Source organism: Nicotiana sylvestris, chromosome 1 (genome assembly GCF_000393655.2).
Source record: "Nicotiana sylvestris chromosome 1, ASM39365v2, whole genome shotgun sequence".
Classification (NCBI taxonomy): Eukaryota; Viridiplantae; Streptophyta; class Magnoliopsida; order Solanales; family Solanaceae; genus Nicotiana; species Nicotiana sylvestris.
The window spans coordinates 92318801-92341401 of record NC_091057.1 but is presented as its reverse complement, the minus strand read 5'-3'; the positions used below and the strand labels follow the sequence as shown (position 1 = coordinate 92341401).

Sequence of the window (22601 nt, the reverse complement as noted above, 5' to 3'; positions counted from 1 at the left end):
GTTGATTGTATAAAAATTACTTCAACTGCTTATGATGTTTAGAGTTTTAGTCTCTTGTATATGAATTGTTTCTTTTTCCCTATGTTGCTTGATTTTTTCTATAATTGTTATGCTAATGTGATTCTGGAGAAATAACTAGGCCGCACCCTAAACAAGACAGGTAACATTTTGCCGACGGACTGAAACAAATCACTGAGAAACAATCCACTGATTTGGTATATTTTTCTTAAGCCAGAAGATATAGTAGTCATAATTTGTTACTAATATAACATAATTCTTAATTTTGTCAAAAAAGGGCAACAACTATAGCACAACAAGAATAAAAAAATAAGTATAAACTATGGATGCCCTGTATAGCCCTACTGTGTTATCATCATTCTCAAATATAGTAACTTTAAATGATGTAGCCTTATTGTATACAATAGCATGGCAAGATCATATCCTCCTATTTTCGGGCTATCCCCACAGACATACTGTTTTTCCCCCCACTTTTTAGTAGGAATTGGAAAAAGGCATTGGGGCAGCTAGCTAGTTTATGAATATTTTGAGTTTGTTTGAATAATAATTTTAAATCATTCATCAAACGATAATGATAGTTTTATTCCTTTTTGTTATTTTTATTACTCCCTCCGTTCCACTTTATGCGAACCTATTTCTTTTTTGGTCCGTTCCAAAAAGAATGACCCCTTTCTAAATTTAAAAATAATTTAGCTTAAACTTTCTATTCTACCCTTAATGAGAAGCTTTTATAACCACACAAATACTATGAACCCTTTTTTGACTTGTTTAGGACCACACATTTTAAAAGTTTTCATTTTTTCTGAAACTTCGTGCCCAGTCAAACATGTTTACATAAATTGGAACGGAGGGAGTATTTATTTATTGCATGAAAGTTCTATTCTATATTCAATATTAAGTTAACGCCATTTGAATTTGAGTTCTACTTTAAATTTTATAATGTATATAATTCAATTATATTTGAACAAAATTACCAATTTAAACTAGTATTAATGTTTATAGTTTTCTTTATCAACTATAGGGGTGGCAAATGGGCGGGTTGGGCTGAATTTGGGCGGGTCAAGATGGGTTAGGTCAATAAATGGGTCATTGCCCAACCCAATCCAAAGTGTACTTGGGCTAAGATGGGCTAAACAAGAGATTTTTTCCTTCCTAGACCATATATGAAACTTTATTACCAATTATGTGCATAGTTTCTAATTTACCCGCCATGTTCACACTTTTTCTACAATTATTATATCATTCATTAAATACTAATTATTAGTAGCTGAATCTTCCTAATTAGGTGCGCTACAAATCAGGAACAGAATATTCTAATTGATATAGCGACCTTCAGATCAAATTTGAAACGGAAATCCTTTATCTTCAATTTAAAATCAAATTACATAGACTCTTTTATGCAAAAACTCTGTTCTTCGATATTTTTTCTTAAACCACAAATCAATAAAAGACAAAATCGTCAACAAATTCGAATCAAATTGTAGAAATCTGTTCTGCAAAAGCTCATTTCGTTGACTTTTTTCCTCAATCCACTAATCAAAAAAGCGACAAAATATTCAACCAATTCAAGTCAAATTGTAGAAATCAATTCTGCCGATACTCTGTTCTTCGTCTTTTTTTCTTAATCCAAAAAATCAAAAAAGCGACAAAATATTGAGCAATACCTCAGCAACGACACACAATCATGTCCAAAATCCCAATCATGCTACAATTAAATGGGAATTGAGATAGCTATGACAGATTTAGAGATTTTCAAGTTGATGGCATTGTGCTCGATGAGGATGCAAGTTACAGTATGTTGGTTTCTATAATTGCAGAGCAATTAATGATTGGTACTTCAGAAATAATTGTAGAAATCAAATACACTGTGAATGAGAATCGTCCTCCAATGGAGATTAGGAACGATATGGGGGTTCGTGTGTATATGGAGACAAAAAAAAAGAATAAAAACTTAGGATCGTATCCGTTATTTATAAGTGTACGAGATTTCAATATGGAATTGACTATTACCAATGAGAACACAAGTGTAGGTTTGTTATGTTTCAAATTTTATGGAAGTCTGATTTTATGGTAATATCTATAAAATTCCTACATTTATCTACAAATAAACTACACATCAGTTTTAGAATGTATAAAGCAATATTATTTTCATGATTATCTACAAAATTACTACATTTATACTACAATTAAACTACAATCTATGTTGAAAAAATGTTGACTACAAAATTTTTCTCTCCATCTACAAATTTTCTACAAAAATTCTACTAATATACTACAAATCAGTTTAAGTATGTATAAAGCAGTATTATTTGTAAGGGTATCTACATAATTACTACATTTATACTACAATTAAACTACAATCTATGTGGAAAAAAATATTGACTAAAATTTTTCTCTTCATCTATAATTTATCTACAAAGATTCTATAAAATTGTAATGACACTGTTTATCTTTATTTTCATGCAGGTTCGTCTGGGACAATAAAGTTACTTGATATGCCAGTCTCTCCCATCATAGAGGAATATCAAAGTGAAATAATAACTGAAGGTACACAAAGTGTTATCGAAGAAGGACGAGTGTATCAAGACAAGCAAACAATTGCAACTGCAATGAAGCACTATTCTGTCATGCACAAGTACCAATTCAGGGTTAAAAGATCTAGCCACAGAAGGTATGAAGATATTAATGGTGAAAAGATCATTATAAACAGTATTTTCCTTGTGATATGTGTTTTTCAAACATTGTAGATGAAAAGTAGTTATATTGTATAGTGTGTTACTTTATGTTTAAACAGTCCTTTTGTTACATCTACATTGATAACCTGTATTATAAATGTATTTTTTGTAGCTACTGGCTTATATGCGCTGGAGAAAATTGTAATTGGCACTTCAAGGCAACATTAATTAATGATTCTGCAATGTTCAAGATCAGGAGTTTCAACCGACAACACACATGCACCTTAATGGACGATACATTCATACTATGCAAACGTACTGCAGTTGTAGTTGGTGGCATGGTCATTCCAAAGTATTGTAATCCTAAGACAGTTTACACACCAAAGGACATACAAACTGACATGTTGTCCCAACACGGAGTGAACCTAAGCTACATTCAAGCACGGAGAGCAAAGGAAAAGGCTTTACAGTTTTTGAGAGGTCATCCGGCTGACTACTACAATAAATTACCAAAATATTTTTATATTCTTGAGAAGACATATCCTGGTTCAGTTGTTAAATTGAAGAAGACAACAGATGAATGCTTCTTATATGCATTTGTTGCTCTTTGTACATCAATAAGTAGTTGGGAATATTGTAGACCAGTAGTAGTGGTTGATGGGACATTCTTAAAGTTAGCCTACAGGGGGATTATGCTGATAGCAAGCACAATGGATACAACAGGTAAAATTATAGTTATTTTGTAGGCAATTTATAAATTGTAGATACATTGTAGATACTTTGTAGATATATTGTAGTTTATATGTATTTGTGTTTTTATATGCATTTTTAAAGCTGCCAGTTAATTATTTTTTGACTAATAATATAGGTACAATATTGCCTTTGGCATATGTTGTGGTTGATTCAGAAAACGACGCATTGTAGAAGTGGTTTTTTGAGCAATTCAAGCAAGCATATGGTGAAAGAACTTCAATGTGTGTTGTTTCATATAGGAATGAGAGTATCCTGAAGGCAACATCAATTGTCTATCCGGGCGTGCCACACTACTCTTGCATGTGGCATATTTGGACAAATATAAGGGCAAAGTTCAAGAAGGGTCATCTACAATTAAATGAATTGTACTTTGCTACAGCACAGTCATACACTCTGGATGAATTTAATGAAAGGACGTCGAAGATTGAAGAGATAGACCCGCGTGTTAAATCATACCTCTATGATATTGGCTATCATAGATGGTCAAGAGTACATGCAACGGTGAATAGAACTTGGACTATGACATCAAACATTGCAGAGTCGTTGAATGCTGTAACAAAAGATGCAAGAAAGCTGTCAATATTTGACCTATTAGAGTATATGCGGACACTTCTTGAACATTGGACGAACGAGAAGTTATTGAAGGCAAATGATACTTTCACATTCCTTGGGTCCAAATTCAACAAAGAATTGGAGAACAACAGAACATTATCTCAGAACTTAGGGTAAGATCTGTTTATTTGGTGCAGAAAAATAATATTTTAATATACAATGTTTTCAGATTGTAGATAAATTATAGACAAATTGTAGTTAATTTGTAGATTATAGATAATTTGTAGATAAATTGTAGATAAGTTGTAGATAAATTGTAGATAATCTATTTTTATGATTGTAAATATATTTCTTTCTGTTTGTTATGTAATTGTAAGTGAGGGCTTCTACAGATCATATCCATACTGTGATAGATGGTGTGAAACGGTACATTGTGTGTCTTGAAAGCAAGAAATGTAGCTGTGGCCGGTTCCAACTTGATGAACTTCCATGTGTGCATGCTTTGGCAGCTTTAAGGCACAAGAATGAAACTTATGAAAACTATTGCTCTCCGTATTACACAAAGGAGAGCGTACTGCGTACGTATGAAATACCAGTAAATCCCCTTCCTGATGAAAGCAAATGGAATGTGCCACAACATATATCAGATGAAGCAGTAAATCCACCTACGGGAGAGAAAAGGCAGCCAGGAAGACCTCAAAAGAAAAGATACAAAACATATGATGAACTAAAGTCAAAGAAGTACAAGGTGCCATGTGGCAATTGTGGAGGTGAAGGGCATAACAAAAGATCTTGAAAGAATGCGCCCAAAAGGAAATAAATATCATGTAGTTAGAATAGCATTTCAAAATAATTGTTAGTGTGTTCAAGTTAACAGAATTTTGTGTGTAATCGTTTAAGTTTTTAAAGATCATAATGTAGTTAATTTCAATTTGTTTCTGTGTTTGTTAATATGTTTTTCTATATTGTGTCAAGCATCTACCTCCATTTTTGACATTCTGTACATAGCAGTTAATATTTATTATCTACAATATGACTACAAGTTAAAAAAATTAATTTAACTTGAACTGACAGTTATATACAGAAATTAAATACAACTGGAGGTATTCCCTACAAATTATATATATATTCAACTATAAAATTATATACAATCTCAACATTCGGTGTTTCCATATTGTAGATAATTTGAAGTTTTTTGTAAATAATTTGTATTCTAACAACATAATAACTACGTTTAAGATAATGAAGAACAAATGCTGTAAATATTAAACAACCGGAGATAAAACCACCAAGTTATTTTCAAGTGTACTACTAAACTGGATAGAAATTAATAAAACAAAAGGTCTACTACAATAAAAACACAAATGAATTGTTCATAAAGTTGTGTACTATACTTCTCCTACAAACTAGCATCAACTAAATTACATATACATAACACTACTTCTTCTTTCTCTGGACTCTTGTTTTCTCATTCAATGCAGGTGCACCCTTCCTCCTTGCTAGTCTACCTGTAACCTCACTTTCACTGATTGACCTATCTTCCTGCTTCTTTGTAGCATAGTCCCATAGGAGCGCTCCATAGCGTCTAGATGTTGGTCAATATCAGAAGGGTCTTCTGCAGGAATTGACAAATCTCCAAGGCTAACATACTCCGCAAAGGCAGCAACAAATACACCACAATCGCTGCAGAACACATTTTTTTTAAATATCTACCAAATGATTAGAAATAAAAAAAGAATTAAATGCATAGAAAGAAAGAATAGATTTTTTACAGTGACCCTTCTTTTTGCTGTGGAATCTCTCCAATGATCCACTTAATGTTAAGAGGGTCGGTAATAGGTTTCTCGATGTATGCCTTTGTATTCTTGAAGTTAATGTCTTTACGCTTCCCATAGAAACCAGTGCATGACAAATACAAAGGGATAATAACAGAAAACTTTTCGACACAGGATTCAACAACTTGATGGTTGCGTGAAGAGACCATGGAATCATATGCATAAAGTTGCCTATCTGCAATGTCGAAAACGACCAACACCCAATAAAATTTTTCTACAATATTGACGGGCATGATGACATAGTCAACTTTATCCCATGCAACATTGGTAAGTAGTCTATACCCCAAAATATATTCTGCAACAACATCTTGGGTTTAACAACTGAATACTTCTTTTGTGGAGGTGAATTTATGAACTTTTCATAAATTTGTTCTATCCTGGTCTTGAACAAATAATCCATTGTGGTAAACCTGGTCTTATTATTAGGGCCATACTTGCCTCTTTTCCCCAAGTAATACATTAAAACATCAATGTGCTGCAACCAAAAATAGTTGACATATAAACATCAAGTCAACTTCAAATAATCTACATAAAACTACATTATAACTACAATTTACTACAAAATAGAAACAAAAAATCTACAATGATGTCTAAAAATAGCTCTACAATTTAAACTACAAAGTCAACTTCAAATAATCTAAAAATAACTACAATTTATCTACAGTTACTGGGCAAATATGTAACACAACACCTACAATCATGTCTACATTATATCTACATTTTATACTACAATTAATCTTGTAATGTTCTACATAAACTACAAAATAACTACAATTACACTACAAACAGGAAATACAACAACAAACTTTTCTGTCCACAAAATATATATCGAATTTATACTATAAATAATCTTCAAATATGATACATAATCTGAAACCTAAATACAATTACATTAGATACAAGAAAGACAACATTTACAATCATATCTATATCATATCTACAATTTATACTACAAGTCATCTTCATATATTATAGATATCTATAATATAAATACAACTAAACTACAAACAGAAGATAAAATATCTACAAATCATATCTTGGGAATAGACTCCTTGATACTTACCGAGTCATTGAGGACTTGTCCGGGGTGAGCCAGAGAAAAGAACCATTCCTTCTTATCAACCTTTTCCACTACAAGGTCTAACCAAGGCTTAATTTGGTTATCCTTTATGGAAAACAGAGCCTTCCTTCTATAACAACAAATAAGTGTCAAAAACAAATTGGAGATTGAATTAGATATGTAAAAGATAAATGCTGAAATGCAAGTGTCAAATTATGCATTCATACCTCTTTGAACCTTTGTCGCTACAGTGGTATAACCACTTGTTGAAGTTATCTAAAACCTCCGGATCTACATCTTCACCAATAACAGTAGTAAAAGGGTGCTTGAGGTAGAAAATTTTAGGTCCAACCGAGCTGCTGCCCCCAGAACTGTATAGAGGGATAAATGGTGATCAGGCATGCTTTCTCGGATGCCTTGTTCTCCCCAGATGCATAACTGTTGCATCATCTTGTATGAGCTCGCCAAACTTAACCAACTGGGATAAGTTGTCAGGAAACTCAAAATCATCTAGTGTGACCCACTTCTTCTCAACTCCTGATCCTTCTGAATCACCTAGATCCACATACTGTGTATCTGCACCTTCATTGTCATGTTCCTCAATGACTTGTTCTGTCTGAGCTGCTACTGTCACTCCGTAAATTGGGGACTGTACATTGATATCTTCCATCACTGTATCACAATTCATATCTTACTTAACAAGAATGTTAAAATTTATAAACAACAAGAAAATATCTCTAAATGACAGTATGATACCTGCTTTGTCTTCTTCAGCTGCAACTTGAAAATATGTATATAAATCACCATGTGCTGGAAGATTTTCTTGACCAACTGCACCTTCTACATGTTCTGTTTTATAATTAAAAATGGTAAATAATACTGGATAATGGTGGCTTGAAAGTTGTAGCATATGTATATCAAAATTATAGATAATTTGTGGATAAGTGTAGATATGTTGTATATACACTGACACAAATTATAGATACATTGTAGGTATTTTGTAGATACCTGTTTTACTGGTGCTGGCCTACACTTGTTCCCCAATATTGAACTAAAAATGCTGATTGTTCAAGTCTTTTTGTTGGTCATTATTTTTTGTTGAACTACCAATAAACTGAATGTTTTATGTTAGTTTGTATATATTTTTTTATATGTTTAAATTGTTTTGCTATAAAAATAAAAGTCAGATCTTACCTTTGCATCATCTTGCATATTTCTACTGTTTATCATTTGCAAAACAGTCTGCACAGACTCATATGTGAAAGAATGTGAATAACAGAAATTTAGTTTTCGGAACCAACAAATTTGCATGATAATACAAGAATGTGAAGTTTTCCTAAGGGTTCGGCGGCCTCTTGGAGATAAGTACAGACGTCTCTGTAACGATCCGCAAGACTCTACTAAACCTGATCATGACTCGTGAGACCAATGTAACCTAAGCTCTAATACCAATTTATCACGACCCAAAATCACAAGTGCCGTGATGGAGCCTATTGCGATACTAGGCAAGCCGACAACTCACAAATACAGACATCTTTAATTCAAAATACACTGAAATAGGTTTTAAGAAAATAAAATCTCATAAAGATTTGATGAAAACACCGCAACTCAATAAAAGGTTTTCCAAAATTCGGGTGTCACGAAGTACATGAGCATCTATACAATAACACGATCTGACAACCGAAACACTATCTAGGAAGATAGAATAGTATAAACAAAACTAAAAGACAAAGGAGGAGAGTGAAGGTTTGCGGACGTCAAGGCAACTACCTCAATAATCTCTAAACTGATGAAGCATCAGAAATCAGCAACCACCATGCCCGAAAATACTTGGATCTGCACACATAGTGCAGAGTATAGCGTGAGTACAACTAACTCAACAAGTAACAAGTCTAATCTTTGGGCTGAAAGAAGCGACGAGCTCAAATAGTACAACCCAAATACGGATTAAACAATATGGAACTGACACAAAATATGACAATAATATCTCAAAGAAACTCATAATCCGTAGGTACCAGTACGAAAATGTAGACATGCTTCCAGGTTTAATAGTTAAACTCAGCATAGATAAAATATGCCAAGTCTGAATGATATGTGGAATATGACATCTTTATCTCTACATCTCAATACGTATATCATATGTGATGCAACACAACGAAATCCTCGCGTACTCACACTCTCGGAGTACTCAACTTGACTATCTCAATTCTCACTCATCACACTCAATCACTCAACACTGCATGGTACCCGCTGCGGCGTGCAGCCCGATCCTATCATGAATCAATAGAACCTGCACTTACTACTGGTATGTTAGACTTTGGAGAGGTGGATCCTGCCCAAGCGCTAATAAATCCTGTTGCGGCACGCAGCCCTATCCCATCATAAATCAATAGAACCTGCACTTACTGCTGGTATGTTAGACTCCGAAGAGGTGGATCCTGCCCAAGCGCTAATAAATCCTGTTGCGGCATGCAACCCGATTCGATTGTGAATCAATAATACCTGCTGCAGCGTGCAACCCGATCCCATCATAAGTCAATAGTATCCAGTGCGGCATGCGGCTCGATCCCATCAATATCACCCACAAGCAGGCCCTCGGTCTCACTCAGTCATCAATCTCTCAAGTCTCTCGAACTCATAACACTCATGCAAAGCAGCCCAAATCAATGATACATGATATGACAATATATAGTAACAGAGACTGAGATATGGTATCAATGATAAATGCGATTGAGTACATAACCGCAATTAAGCAAATAACTCAACAGCAAAGAACGACTGTTGTGGGTTCCAATAGTACCAGCACATAGCCTAAATATGATTTCTAACATAAATCATAGCTTAAGTGCTCTAACACATATAGTAGTGTAAAAATATTCAGATAAGATGATTACACAGTTCCACAGAATCGACTGAATCACAATTATTACGGTGCACGCCCACACGTCCGTCACCTAGCATGCGTGTCACCTCATCACCAATCACATAACACGTAATTTCAGGGATTCATACCCTCAGAACCAAGTTTAGAAGTGTTACTTAGCTCAAATCGTGCGAATCTCTACTCCACTAAGCCCTTGACTCGCAAATCGGCCTCTGAGTGCTTCAAATCTAGCCACAGACAATTCGATACAATCAACTCAAGCTATAGGAATCAATTCTATACGAAAATACTAAGTTTTTAATCAAAAGTCAAAAAGTCAACCTCGAGCCCACATCTCGGAATCTAATAAAAGTTACAAAATCTGAACACCCATTCAACCACTAGTCTAACCATACCAAATTTACCAAATTCTGACATCAAATCATCACTCAAATCCCCAAATTTCATTCTCCAATCCCTAGCCCAAAACTCCCAAAATTCCACCTTAAAAATACATAAACTAGGTGAAAATTTTAATGGGTAATCAATATTATTGCATAAAAATGATCAAAAGTGGCTTACCTCAAGAAATTACTCGAAACCCCTCTCAAAAAGCGCCTTAATCCGAACTTGCAAAGTCCAAAATAACCAAAATCCCAGAAACCCTTCGAATATAATTCTATCTAGGGCCTTTCGCACTTGCTCTCCACTTAACTGGATTTGTGGTTCCGCTTTTGCGATCCCTCTTTTGTGGTCAAAGCTCCACATCTTTAGACTTACATTAGACCCCCGCCCTCTCACTTCTGCGGTCCCTAGCCCGCACCTTTGAGTGTGCTTATAAGCAAAACCGACCGTTTCTGCGGACCTGCCTCTCCAGTCCCCATTTCGCTTCTCCGGCCATCCTTCCACATCTGCGAGCTCGTAGATGCGACATTTCCCTCGCACTTGTGGCCCATCAGCAGCCCAACATACCTCGCTTGTGTGATGCCCCCTTCGCTTCTGCAGCATCGCACCTGTGACCAAGACCTTCGCAGGTGCGATCACACTAGTCCAGAACTCATCAGCCATTTCTTAAGTTCAAAATTTGATCCGCTAACCCTTTGAAATCCACCCGAGGCCCTCGGGACCTCAACTAAATATACCAACAAGTCCTAAAATATGATATAAACTTAGTCGAGGCCTCAAATAACATCAAACAACATAAAAAACATGAATCGCACCCCAATTCAATAATAATAAAAACTAACGAATTCCAACTTCTACAATCGATGTTGAAACTTATCAAATCAATTCCGATTGACCTCAAATTTTGCACAAAAGTCATAAATGACACAAAGGACCTACTCCAACTTTCAAAATTAAAATCCGAGCTTGGTAACTAAAAAATCAACTCTTGGCCAAACTTCTCAACTTTCCAAACTTCAAAATTTCCAACTTTCGCTATTTCAAGCCAAAATCACCTACGGACTTCCAAATCAATATTCGAACACACTCCTAAGTTCAAAATTACCATACAGAGCTACCAAAACCATCAAAAATTTATTCTCGACCCATTTATACATAAATTAACATCTGGTCAACTCTTTTACCTTAGGCTTCCAACCTTGGGACTAAGTGCCCCAACTCATTTATAAATATTCTCGGACCCAATCAACTATTCCGGCAAGTCACATAACAATAATTGAGTGTAAAATAAGCAGTAAATGAGGGACTGGGGCTACAATACTCAAAGCAACCGGTCAGGTCGTTTCAAAAAAATTGTTGCCTATCAGCATTGTTGTTTCAACAAAATTGATCAAATTTGGTATTTTTGGAATGCTTATAACCCCACTAAGATCATTACATACAGTGACCAATACATTACTATCAAAATATACAAAGCTATTGGAAAGCAAGACATTTACATTACTGTTGTATATGCTAAATGCAGGTCTTATGATAGAAAAGACCTTTGATGTGCTCTAGAATAGGACAATATGGTTGTGGATGTCCCTTGGTGCATTGGGGGGATTTTAATATTATCCTGGATCCTAATAAAAAAACTAGGGGGTAAGCCACACATAATGTATAGAAGTTTGGATTTTCAAACATCAATGTACAACTGTGGGGTTACTGATATTGGGTATAATGGTTCTAACTATACTTGGTGTAACAACATAAGGCCTGGTAAAAGAATATGGAAAATGCTGGACAGTGTTTTTGTTAATGATTTGTAGGATCAACTTTTTCAAAGGTGCTCCATTAGTCACCTAGCTAAGATTGGTTCTGATCATAGGCCTCTTCTTATGAAAATCTAAATGGCGACTAACATCAAATTAAGTACTTTAGATTTCTAAATTGTTGGGTGAACCAAGAAGGTTTCTTTGACATTTTCAAGGAATTTTGGGGAATGAATGTGGAAGGCATTCTTATGCAGATCCTTCAATCCAAGCTCAAGGAACTCATTAAGAGATTGAGTCACTGGTCTAGGAATGATATTGGCGATATTAATGAAGCAGTCATAAGATGAGAAGAAAGACTCCAAGACTTGAAAGACATTGACATTGAGAATATTACTGAAAGAGTATAAATGATGTGAACAAGGCTCATGCTCAATATATCAGATGGCTTAGTCTTCAAGACACTCTTCTCAGGAAAAAATCTCAAGAAAAATAGTTTGAAGAGGGGGATAACAATACTAATTACTTCCACTCCATTGTGAGAGAAAGAAGAAGAAGGCAGCCGATTAATAACATCAAAAACAATAATGGCAATTGGATCAAAGGGAATGAGAAGATAGCTAGGAAAGCTGTAAAACATTTTCAATCATTATTCAATCTTACTCTTCCGACTATCAATTCTTCTACTCTGGATTGCATCCCATCTTATAAATCGGAGGAAGACAATGGTATGTTGTGCAGGATGCCAGATGATAAAGAAATAAAGGATGCTATTTTTAGCCTGAGTCCTCATAGTACTACAGGTCCAGATGGCTTCAATGGTACCTTTTCTCAGAGTTGCCGGGACATCATCCATATGGAGGTAACTGCCTATGTGATGGAATTCTTCAGGGGAAAAGGTTTGACTAAATTCTATTCTCATACATGTCTGGTTTTAATTCCTAAAATTGATAATCCTGCTACTTTTGCCGACTTTAGACCAATTAGTCTTTCAAACTTTACTAACAAGATTATTTCTAAAATCATTTCTATTAGAGTTAATACTCTTTTGCACAAATTAGTTTCATCTAATTAAAGTATTTTGTAAAATATAGGCTGATATTTGAGAATGTCTTTCTTACTCAGGAGATTATTCATAATATTGCACATATCGACAAAGGTTATAATGTGGTAATTAAACTTGATATGGCTAAAGCATACGATAGAATGTCCTGTAATTTTATTTATGATGTTGTAAGGAGGTTTGTTTTTTCTGATAATTGGATTGTTATGATCCAAAATCTAATCTCTAATATGTGGTACTCTGTCATTGTGAATGGTGCTAGACATGATTTCTTCTCATCCTCTCAAAGAATTAAACAAGGAGATCCCATGTCTCCCTCTTTATTCATAATAGCTGTTGAGGTCTTGTCTAGATTTCTTAACTATTTGTATATGAATCCTACTTATATCCCTTTCTCTATGCCTGCTAATGTTCCAAAGATTAACCATTTATACTATGTCGATGATATAGTTATTTTTTGTAGTGGTGATTCTATCTCTGTTAAATTGGTCATGAAAATTATCTCTAATTATGAAAGGAGTTCTGATCAACGAGTAAATAGAGATAAAAGTTTTTTTCTTAAATGCTCCTAACATTGCTGCTATCAGAATCAACAATATTAGAAATTTCTCAGGTTTTATGGATAAGACATTTCCTTTTACCTATCTGAGTTGCCCTATTTATGTGGGGAGGAAAAAGATTGAATATTTTAACAATATACTTAGTGAAATTGTTAAAAGACTTAATGGTTTGGCAAGATAAGTTTCTTTCTCATGGTGGTAAAGTTGTGTTGATTAAAAGTGTGCTCCAATCCATCCCTCTTTCTACTTTGCCTTTTATGCCCCCCCCCCCCCCAAGGTGTGTTTAGATTAATTGAAAAGTATTTTGCCAAATTTTTTTTGGTAGCTCTGTTGATCATAAAAGATACAATTGGAGTTCCTGGAACAACCTTACTCTACATACAGAGGAAGGGGCATTGGTATCAAGAGAATGGAAGACATTAGTGACATGTTAGTCATGAAAAGGTAGTGGAGGATTAGGTCCACATCATCTCTTTGGTCTACCTTCATAAAAAATAAATACTATGTAAGGGCCCACTTAGCCTCAAAGAAACTGGCTCCAGGTAATCGCATGCTCGGAGTCATGTTCTCAAGGTGAGGGATATTGCAGAGAAGCATATAGTTTGGAAGGTAAACTCTGGGACTAGTAGTTTTTGGTAGGATAATTGGTCATTAAAGGGCCCTTTGGCAGCCTTGGTTCCTAACGCTAGTAAGAGTGCTAAGACCTTGGTTGGGGAGTTCATTACAAATGGTCACTGGAACATTTGTAAACTGAAGGACATCTTACCAGATCAATTGGTCCATCACATCAACTCCATTATCATTTACAACCAATACATTGATGATCAAGTTTTCTGGGAGCTTTCTGATATGGCAAATACTCTAACAAGAGTGCTTGGAATCTGGTGAGGATGTCTTGACCTAAAGTGCAATTTATCAACAAGGTATGGAACTCTGATATCCCTTTTAAAATGTCTTTTTTGGTTTGGAGATTATGGAAAGGTAAACTACCTTTTGATGAGGTGATAACTAAGTTTGGCAAACAAATTATTTATAAATGTAATTGTTGTGTAAATACTAAAGAAACTCAATTTGTATGATGGTACTGGTAAATTGCAAAGCCCGCAAACGAACTTAGAGACTCTACTAAAAGAACTCATGATGCAGGCATCAAGAATCAGGAATTACAAGGCTGACTACAAAAGAATAAAATGTCCACAAAGAATTGTGTATCCAAGGGCATAAGTGCAGATAAATTTACATGTTAAGTATTTTGGGTTCATTAAAAGCACTTTCTGAATATATGGAGTTGGATAGCAGTAACTGGATCACTTGGCGCAGTTAAGACTTCCTTGGCTTGAAAGACTGACACAAGGCACTGGAACACATAAGTTTATATCTGAAAGAATTAGGCCATAATGCAGTACATCAGGACGACAAGGGTTATGATTTACATTTATTGCATGCAAGGAAAATATGACAGAGGAATTAGAGTGATGAGAAACAATAGAGCTATTACGTATTCTGATAACAACCACATACAACATAGAACCAAGAAAATAATAGAAGTGCAATACCAGTATCACATATGCCATAGTAAGATTGACTTCCCAAGCAGTAAAAGAATACACCATAAAACAATCTCCCAATCAAACCTCATCAATATCCTTTCTTTCCCTCCGCGAAGATTCCTAAATCCTTTTCTTGACTTCCCTAGGACACTAAGCTCCTCCCAATCCCCAAAAGAAGAAAAAGAATACCTAAAGGGATGTCAACAAAGTTGTTCTCTTTCTCTGTTTCATTAGAAGTCCCAAAACCTTCTCTTGACCTTCATGACTCTTTAGTTCATTAGAAGAAGGTGTGCACAGCGAATTGGCAAATATGGGTCAAATATTGATGAGAAAAATGAGATGAATAATACTAAAAAGAAGAACCCAATTTGTATGATGGTGTATTGGTAAAATGTAAAGCCCGTCAAACCCAAAGAACTCATGATGCAGGTATCAAAATCAGGAAATGTAATTGTAAATAGTTAACGAGTAGAATGTAGGGTATAACGACCAATGGCGGCTCAACAAAATAAGTAGCCTAAAGCCAGATTTAACTAAGAGAGCTTTTATTTTTCTTGTTAAGTAGTTTTGTTTATAGCATAGTACTTTTACAAGATATAAAGTGTTCAAATGCACAACATACTGATATTACTATTAAATTTTTTTGAAGGGTTAATTCATGTTAATAAGGTATAAGCCATGCGTTTGTAATATGTTATCTTGAATTTTTTTGTAAAAAATAGTATTATTTAGTACTACGAAGATTTGAATAGTTTAATTCAAAGCTCTAAAAATGTTACTGTTAAAAAGTATCAGTATTTCTATATTTATAAAGATTTTGTACTTTTTCTATCAATTTAATATTGTCTAAGCTAAAATAACATAAAAAAATATATAAAATTTTTTTAGGGGCCCCAAAAGTTTGGGGGCCTAAAGAAAACTGCCTTCCCTTCCCTTGAGCCACCCTTGAAAACAACAGACAATAGCATATTATGCAACGAACCAAGAAAATCGGGAAAGAAAAAAGGAGAGTAGGGTACGATACCCCAATGAAACAATCATGGAAAAGCATGCGCAAGAGTTGGGGCTGGTACGTTGTGTTGCGTCGCTACTATTCTCTGCATCGTAGACCACACCATTGAGTGGTGCAATAACAGCAGATTCAGGAGCAGTCCCCTGGGCAGTCTCTGTTTGGGCAATGATAGAGAAGAAGAAGATAAAGATCGCCATGACAGCCCCTTAATTTCTTGCTCCACATTTTGAATGAATTGGAAAATGACTTGAGAGACTCTAGTTCTGGAAAGTGGTGGACTGAGACCCTTGCACCACTCTCTCTGTATATATACTGATAAAATTTGACATAATATTAGTCTTATAAAATTAATTTATGATCTAATATATTATATTATTTTAATAGATATTAGTTGTCATTTTATTATTTAATGTAGCATACAGAAATATAACAAAATTTATACAAAATCAAAGGTACACATCATATAATAATAAAATAAATTATTTGTTCCTTATATATTCTTCGTTAAATTAGCAAGTACTTAGTACTACAATTTACTAATTTGATTTTTTAGTAAGTTGTCAATTGGCTTTATATTTCGATACTACTTCTCTTTTAATATCAGATAGATATATATATATATATATTTTCTTATTCTGGATATATTTTTATTTTTTTAAAATTTAAAACTTATGTTATACTGTTCAAAATTCTTCAATTATCTAAATTTATCAATAATTTTCTTACTTGTTATTTATTTATCTTTTATTTATTAATTAATATAAAATATAAATATCATAAAATTATCTTTATCCCCCTTCTTTTGGTACATTCTTTTCTACTTTAATTAGTTTTCTTTGTATTCTACTAAAAATTTAAATAATTAATTTTTTTAATTAATTATAATTTCGAATTCATCAAAAAGAGATAAGCCTTTTTATTATTTTACAAAAATCTACCAATATATTTAATAATTATTAGTTTGTGTTATATATATATATATATATATATATATATATATTCTTTTTCATATAATATTTTTCTTATAAAATATATAATATTTAATTATTTTTAATTCAAATCCAAAAAGAGTAACTAATTATTAACTAACCTAACTAATTTCCTAAAATTTGATACTTGTTAAATTTTTGTTATGGCACTTGGTATCATCATATAGATTTCATTCTCCAATTCTATACAGATAAATTTTTCATTCCAGTGGAGAATAAATATTGTTTCTAGGGATATAATTTACATGTAAAAAAAAAAAAAAATACAAGTGCAAAGAAGTTAACCTCCTAAAAAGATCTAAAACAAAATTAGAAAAAGACTAATAACTGTCTTTTAATTGCCATAGAGAACATTGATTTCCTTGTCTAATAAACCGATCGGCGCCGCTAAGAGCATCCATTAACTGTCTCTTAATTCCGATAACTTCATCTCACCGTCCATGGAATTGACGGCGTTACAAATACAATTGATTAAAGCTCTAGTTCATATAATACATACATTCCTCGTGGTAAATGAAAAAAAATTCCTCTCGGTAATGGTCATGACCCAAAATTCCTTCGAAGGAATCGTGATGACACCTAGTCTCTAAACTAGATAAACCTAACATATAACGAAATGATAACAGGTTCTATCAGTCACTAAACATAAACGGGAAATTTCTAAATAGGCTAATAGTCTTAACATGATACAATATCCCAAAACCGGAAGTACAAGTCATAAGCTTTTCTAAGAGTAATTACATATAATAAATACATCATTGTTTCGAAGATAATGGAAATAAATACAACAAAAGGTGACTTCGGAGCCTACAAACGTCCAACAAGTGTACCTTGAAGTCTCCAACTGCACAAGCATAAGTCTCAAAATCAACTAGATCCGAAGTACCTGGTTCTGCACAAAAATATGCAGAAGCGTAGGATGAGTACACCATAGTGGTACGCAGTAAATATCAAGACTAACATCGGTAGAGTAGTGACGAGGCCAGGTCAAGACACCTATCAGACATGTAAACTGTAACGACCCGACCGATTGTTTTGAGAAATTGCACTTCGCTCTGTTGTTTGAGGGCATAAGTAGCTCCGTATGAAGTATTATGACTAATGTGAATCGTCGATTTTGGTTTTCAGGTTATTCGGAATTGATTTGGAAAAATAATTCTCAGCTAGAAGCTTTAAATTTGAAAGGTTTGACCAAGTTTTGACTTTTTAGAATTTGACCTAGGATTGGATTTCGGATGGTTCATTTAGCTCCATTGGGTAATTTTGGACTTAGGAGCGCGTCCGGATTGTAATTTGGAGGTCCGTAGTAGATTTTGGCTTGAAATAGCAAAAGTTGGAATTTTGGAAAGTTTGACCGAGAGTGGACTTTTTAATACCGGGGACGGATTTCGATTCCGATTCCGGAAGTTGGAGCACGTTCATAATATCAAATGTGACTTGTGTGCAAAATTTGAGGTCAATCGGATGTAATTTGATAGGTTTCGGTATCGATTGTGGAAGTTTGAAGTTTCAAGTTCATTGATTTCGAATTGAGGCGTGATTCGTCATTTCGATATTGTTACGTGTGTTTTAAGGCCTCAAGTAGGTCCGTATTATGATATGGGACTTGTTGGTATGTTCAAACAGGGTCCCAAGGGGCTCGGGTGAGTTTCGGATAGGTTTAGGTTGTGTTGCGCTCGTTTTTGATGTTTCGACGTCATTTTTCAAGCATAAATGGTACTACACTAATCAAATAAGCTCCAATTTCTATTTTTATTAAAGCATTAGATCCGTATCGTAATTACGGAGCCATAGCAAAAAGATTTGTTGAATTTGGACATCGTATGAGAATTTTATGGTCATTTTGCTAAGAATTGGGTTGCTAGATTTTTCAGATTAATTAAGAAATTACCACTGAATTCGTATTTAAAAATCTGCACTATTTTCAAATATTAAAACCAACATATCTCCTTCAATATAAGGTCAAATGGAGTGATTCGAGAGCCTAACTTGACTAAAATTTCACAAAAAATCCTTTAGAGGTATCAAAAGCGAGTTTTAGGATCATTTGGCATGAGAAACGAGGCAAAATAGCTGGCAGAAAAAAATATAAAATAAGGGTTTGTTCATTTCGTCATATTTTGAGTTGGGGGGCTCGGATTTGGGCGATTTTGGAGGTGATTTTTACCATATGTATTGAGGTAAGTGTTCTCTACTCGGTTTTGATTATATTTCATGAATCCATCTTCGTTTTTTGGTATATGATTAATGATTTCAAAGTGAAATTTGGGGATTTTTGCCTAAAGTTTCATAAAGCGAATTTTTAAGTTTTGAACATCGATTCGTAGTCGAAATTGGATAAAACTAGTACGGTTGGACTCATAATTGAATGAGCTGTCGAATTTTGTGTCGAGTTCTAAGATACGGGCCCGGGTTGGGCTTTTTGGCCGATTTTGGGCTTTTGATTAAAGATTCGACCTTTTTCGATTGGGATTGGTTGCTTTAGTATTGTTTGATGTATTTGAGTTGTTTTTGGTTAGTTTCGAGCCGTTCAGAGGTCGGAACGTGCTTCTCACTGTTTTTGATTGAAAATCTATACTCAGTCATGTTATACTTACTGATTTCATAACTCAGTTTTTATTACTCTGTTTTGATGCATAAAAATGTTATTTTGGGCTGAGCACCATGTTTTACTGATAGCCCGAGTGGCTTAAGTGGTTTATGACTGAGTGAGGCCGAGGGCCTGTTTTGTGAGGATATTTATGTCACGACCCCAAACACCCTGGTCGTGATGACACCTATCACAGTAGTAGGCCAACCAAAACAACACGAACAATATGAAGATCTTTTGAAAAATTTATTCTTCTAAACCGATTAAGTCTCAAATATTTCATTTTAAAGATATCAAAAAAAATACGCGGAAACAAGTACGTAAATGCATCAACACAGCCCGAATCTGGTGTCACTAGTCATGAGCCACTAAGTACAACTCAACATTATCTGCTTAATACAAAATAAGTTTGAAATATAAAGTACTAGGATAGGAAGGAGAAAGGCAGGGTTGCGAACGCCGTGCAACTACCTTGCTAACTCCGAAAATATGCAGAAGCTGCTGAAAGCTCTCACTCTGATGCTCGGGCACGTGGATCTGCAAACAAGGTGCAGGGAGTAACGTGAGTACGCCAACTCCGTAAGTAACCAAAGTAAATAAAGTCTGAGTGCAGTGACGAGCATTTAAAAATCATATGCATACTTTATCAAGAATCTCATCAGAAATATCAAAGTCAAAATCTATAATTCAATAACCAACTATATCGTAAAAACTTCAGTTTCAATGAAAATCCTTTAAAATATTTATTTAACATTTTTCAGTAGAGGCTCAGTATAAAAGAAGAGTGAAAAGAGAAAATCTCATAAACAAGCCTCTCGGGAAAGGTATCACTCATAGGTATAGCCCCTCGGGCAAGCCTCTCAGTCACTCGTGACTCAACTCTCGTCAATCAGTACTCACACTCAGCACTCCCGCTCAATAAATATATCATAATAAATACCACTGCGGTGTGCAGCCCGATCCGTAATATATATAGTCGACTACACTCGCTGGGGGTGTACAGACTCCGGAGAGGCTCCTACAACCCAAGCGCTATATCGCTGCGGCGCACATCCCTATCAAATATATTGTTGTGGCGTGCAGCCCGATCTATATATATATATAATCCTTACCATCATGTCCTCGACCTCTCTTTGAGTCATTAACCTCACAACCACTCGGGCATTTCAGTAAAAATCAAGGAACTCAGCCCAAACGGTTTTTATACATTTGAAAGTAGAGTAATGAAACTGAATCAATAATAACCAAGTAATATCATGACTGAGGATAAGCTTTCAAATCAAAACAGTGTGAGAAAAGTAGTAAAATACCCCTAAGGGTCCAAACAGTTCGGCACAAGGCCCCAAACATGACATTCAACCCAAATTAATAGATTTATTTCTAAAACACATGGATATCATATAAAGTTTATCAAAATATGCAACTCTAAAGTCGCCACAGGACGGACCAAGTAACAATCCCTACGGGTGCACAGCCACACGCCCGTCACCTAGCATGTGCGTCATCTCATTTATAAAACAGTACGAAATTCCGGGGTTTCATACCCTCAGGTCTAAATTTACCATCGTTACCTACCTCAAACCGGATGAAATCCAACTCCGTGATGCTCTTGCCTCTCAACTCGCCTCGAATATATCAAAAAATAGAATCATAACATCAATATACGCTAAGGGAACAAAGCCCATGCGAAAATAATCAAATTACATCAAAAATCCCAAAATTGGTCAAACCCGACCCCCAGGCCCACGTCTCGGAATCCGATAAAAATCACATCAATGGAATCTTTATCCTCCCATGAGTTCATACATACCAAGAACATCAAAATCGGACCTCAAATGGTTCCTCAAATCCCCAATTTATACTCTCTAATTTCAAGCCCTAATTCTCCAATTTTAGGCTTTAAATCCCACTAATTTCATGTCTAATTAGTTAGAAATCACCATAGAATCAAGTATTGAGTTCAAAAACCTTACCTCCAAATGTTTCCCTTCGAATCCCTCTTCAATCCCTCTCAAAAAGCTTCAAAACTGTTCAAAAATGGTGAGAAATGGGCTAAAAATCGCGAAGATGAGTTTTTATACATTCTGCCCAGGTACTCCCTTCTTCGCGAACGCGGTCAAAGCCTCGCGTTCGCGAAGCACAAAAATTTCACTGCTCAATTTTCCTCTTTCGCGAACGCGAAGATTTAGTTGTCAAGGCCTTCGCGAACGCAACCCTCCCACTCGAACGTGATGAACAGCTCCTGGGGTCCTAGCTGCTCCAACTTTCCTCTTCGTGAACGCGATTCCACTCACGCGTTCGCGATGCACACTCTACCTCACCTTTCGCAAATGTGGGACCTACATCGCGAATGTGAAGAGCAACTCATCTGCCTTACTCAACATCCCTTCACGAATGCGATACCCTCTCGCGAACGCGAAGAAGGATTTTTCTGCAACAAAATACCAGAAAATCTGCTATCTCTTCAAGTCCGAAACTGATCCGTTAACCACCCGAAACTCACCCGAGGCCCTCGGGACCTCGACCAAACATGCCAACACATCCCATAACATCATTCAAACTTGTTCCAACCTTCGAAACGCTCCAAACAACATCAAAACATCAAATTACCATCTGATTTAAGCATAAGGATTCTAAATCTACCGAATTCCGCAAACGATCAAAAAGTCTATCAAATCTCACCCGAATGACCTGAAATTTTGCACACACGTCACAAATGATACAACGGACCTACTCCAATATTCGGAATTCCATTCCAACCCCGATATAAAAATTTCCACTGCCGACCAGAAAATGCCAAATTTCCAATTTCGCCAATTCAAGCCTAAATCTACCACAGACCTCCAAAATACATTCCAATCACGCTCTTAAGTCCCAAATCACCTAACGAAGCTATCCGAACCATCAGAATTCACATCCAAC

The 22601-nt window shown here is 35.1% G+C and overlaps 1 protein-coding gene across 1 annotated transcript; it reads left to right on the top strand.

The window, feature by feature from the left end:
* Positions 1-1733: 1733 nt before the first annotated feature.
* Positions 1734-4794, top strand: LOC138872206 (uncharacterized). Its single transcript, XM_070150381.1, has 5 exons — positions 1734-1815; positions 2485-2689; positions 2866-3416; positions 3826-4171; positions 4446-4794. Exons 1-5 carry the CDS (start codon positions 1734-1736, stop codon positions 4792-4794), a joined length of 1533 nt encoding a protein of 510 aa, XP_070006482.1.
* Positions 4795-22601: the final 17807 nt, after the last annotated feature.

What these genes read in the sequence shown, in the direction of transcription:
- LOC138872206 (XM_070150381.1), top strand. Translation starts at nt 1,734, where the DNA reads ATGGGAATTGAGATAGCTATGACAGATTTAGAGATTTTCAAGTTGATG. An exon ending in AAAAGATCTAGCCACAGAAG is followed by an intron (nt 2,690 to 2,865) that starts GTATGAAGATAT and finishes TATTTTTTGTAG; the next exon opens with CTACTGGCTTATATGCGCTG. An exon ending in ACATTATCTCAGAACTTAGG is followed by an intron (nt 4,172 to 4,445) that starts GTAAGATCTGTT and finishes GTGTCTTGAAAG; the next exon opens with CAAGAAATGTAGCTGTGGCC.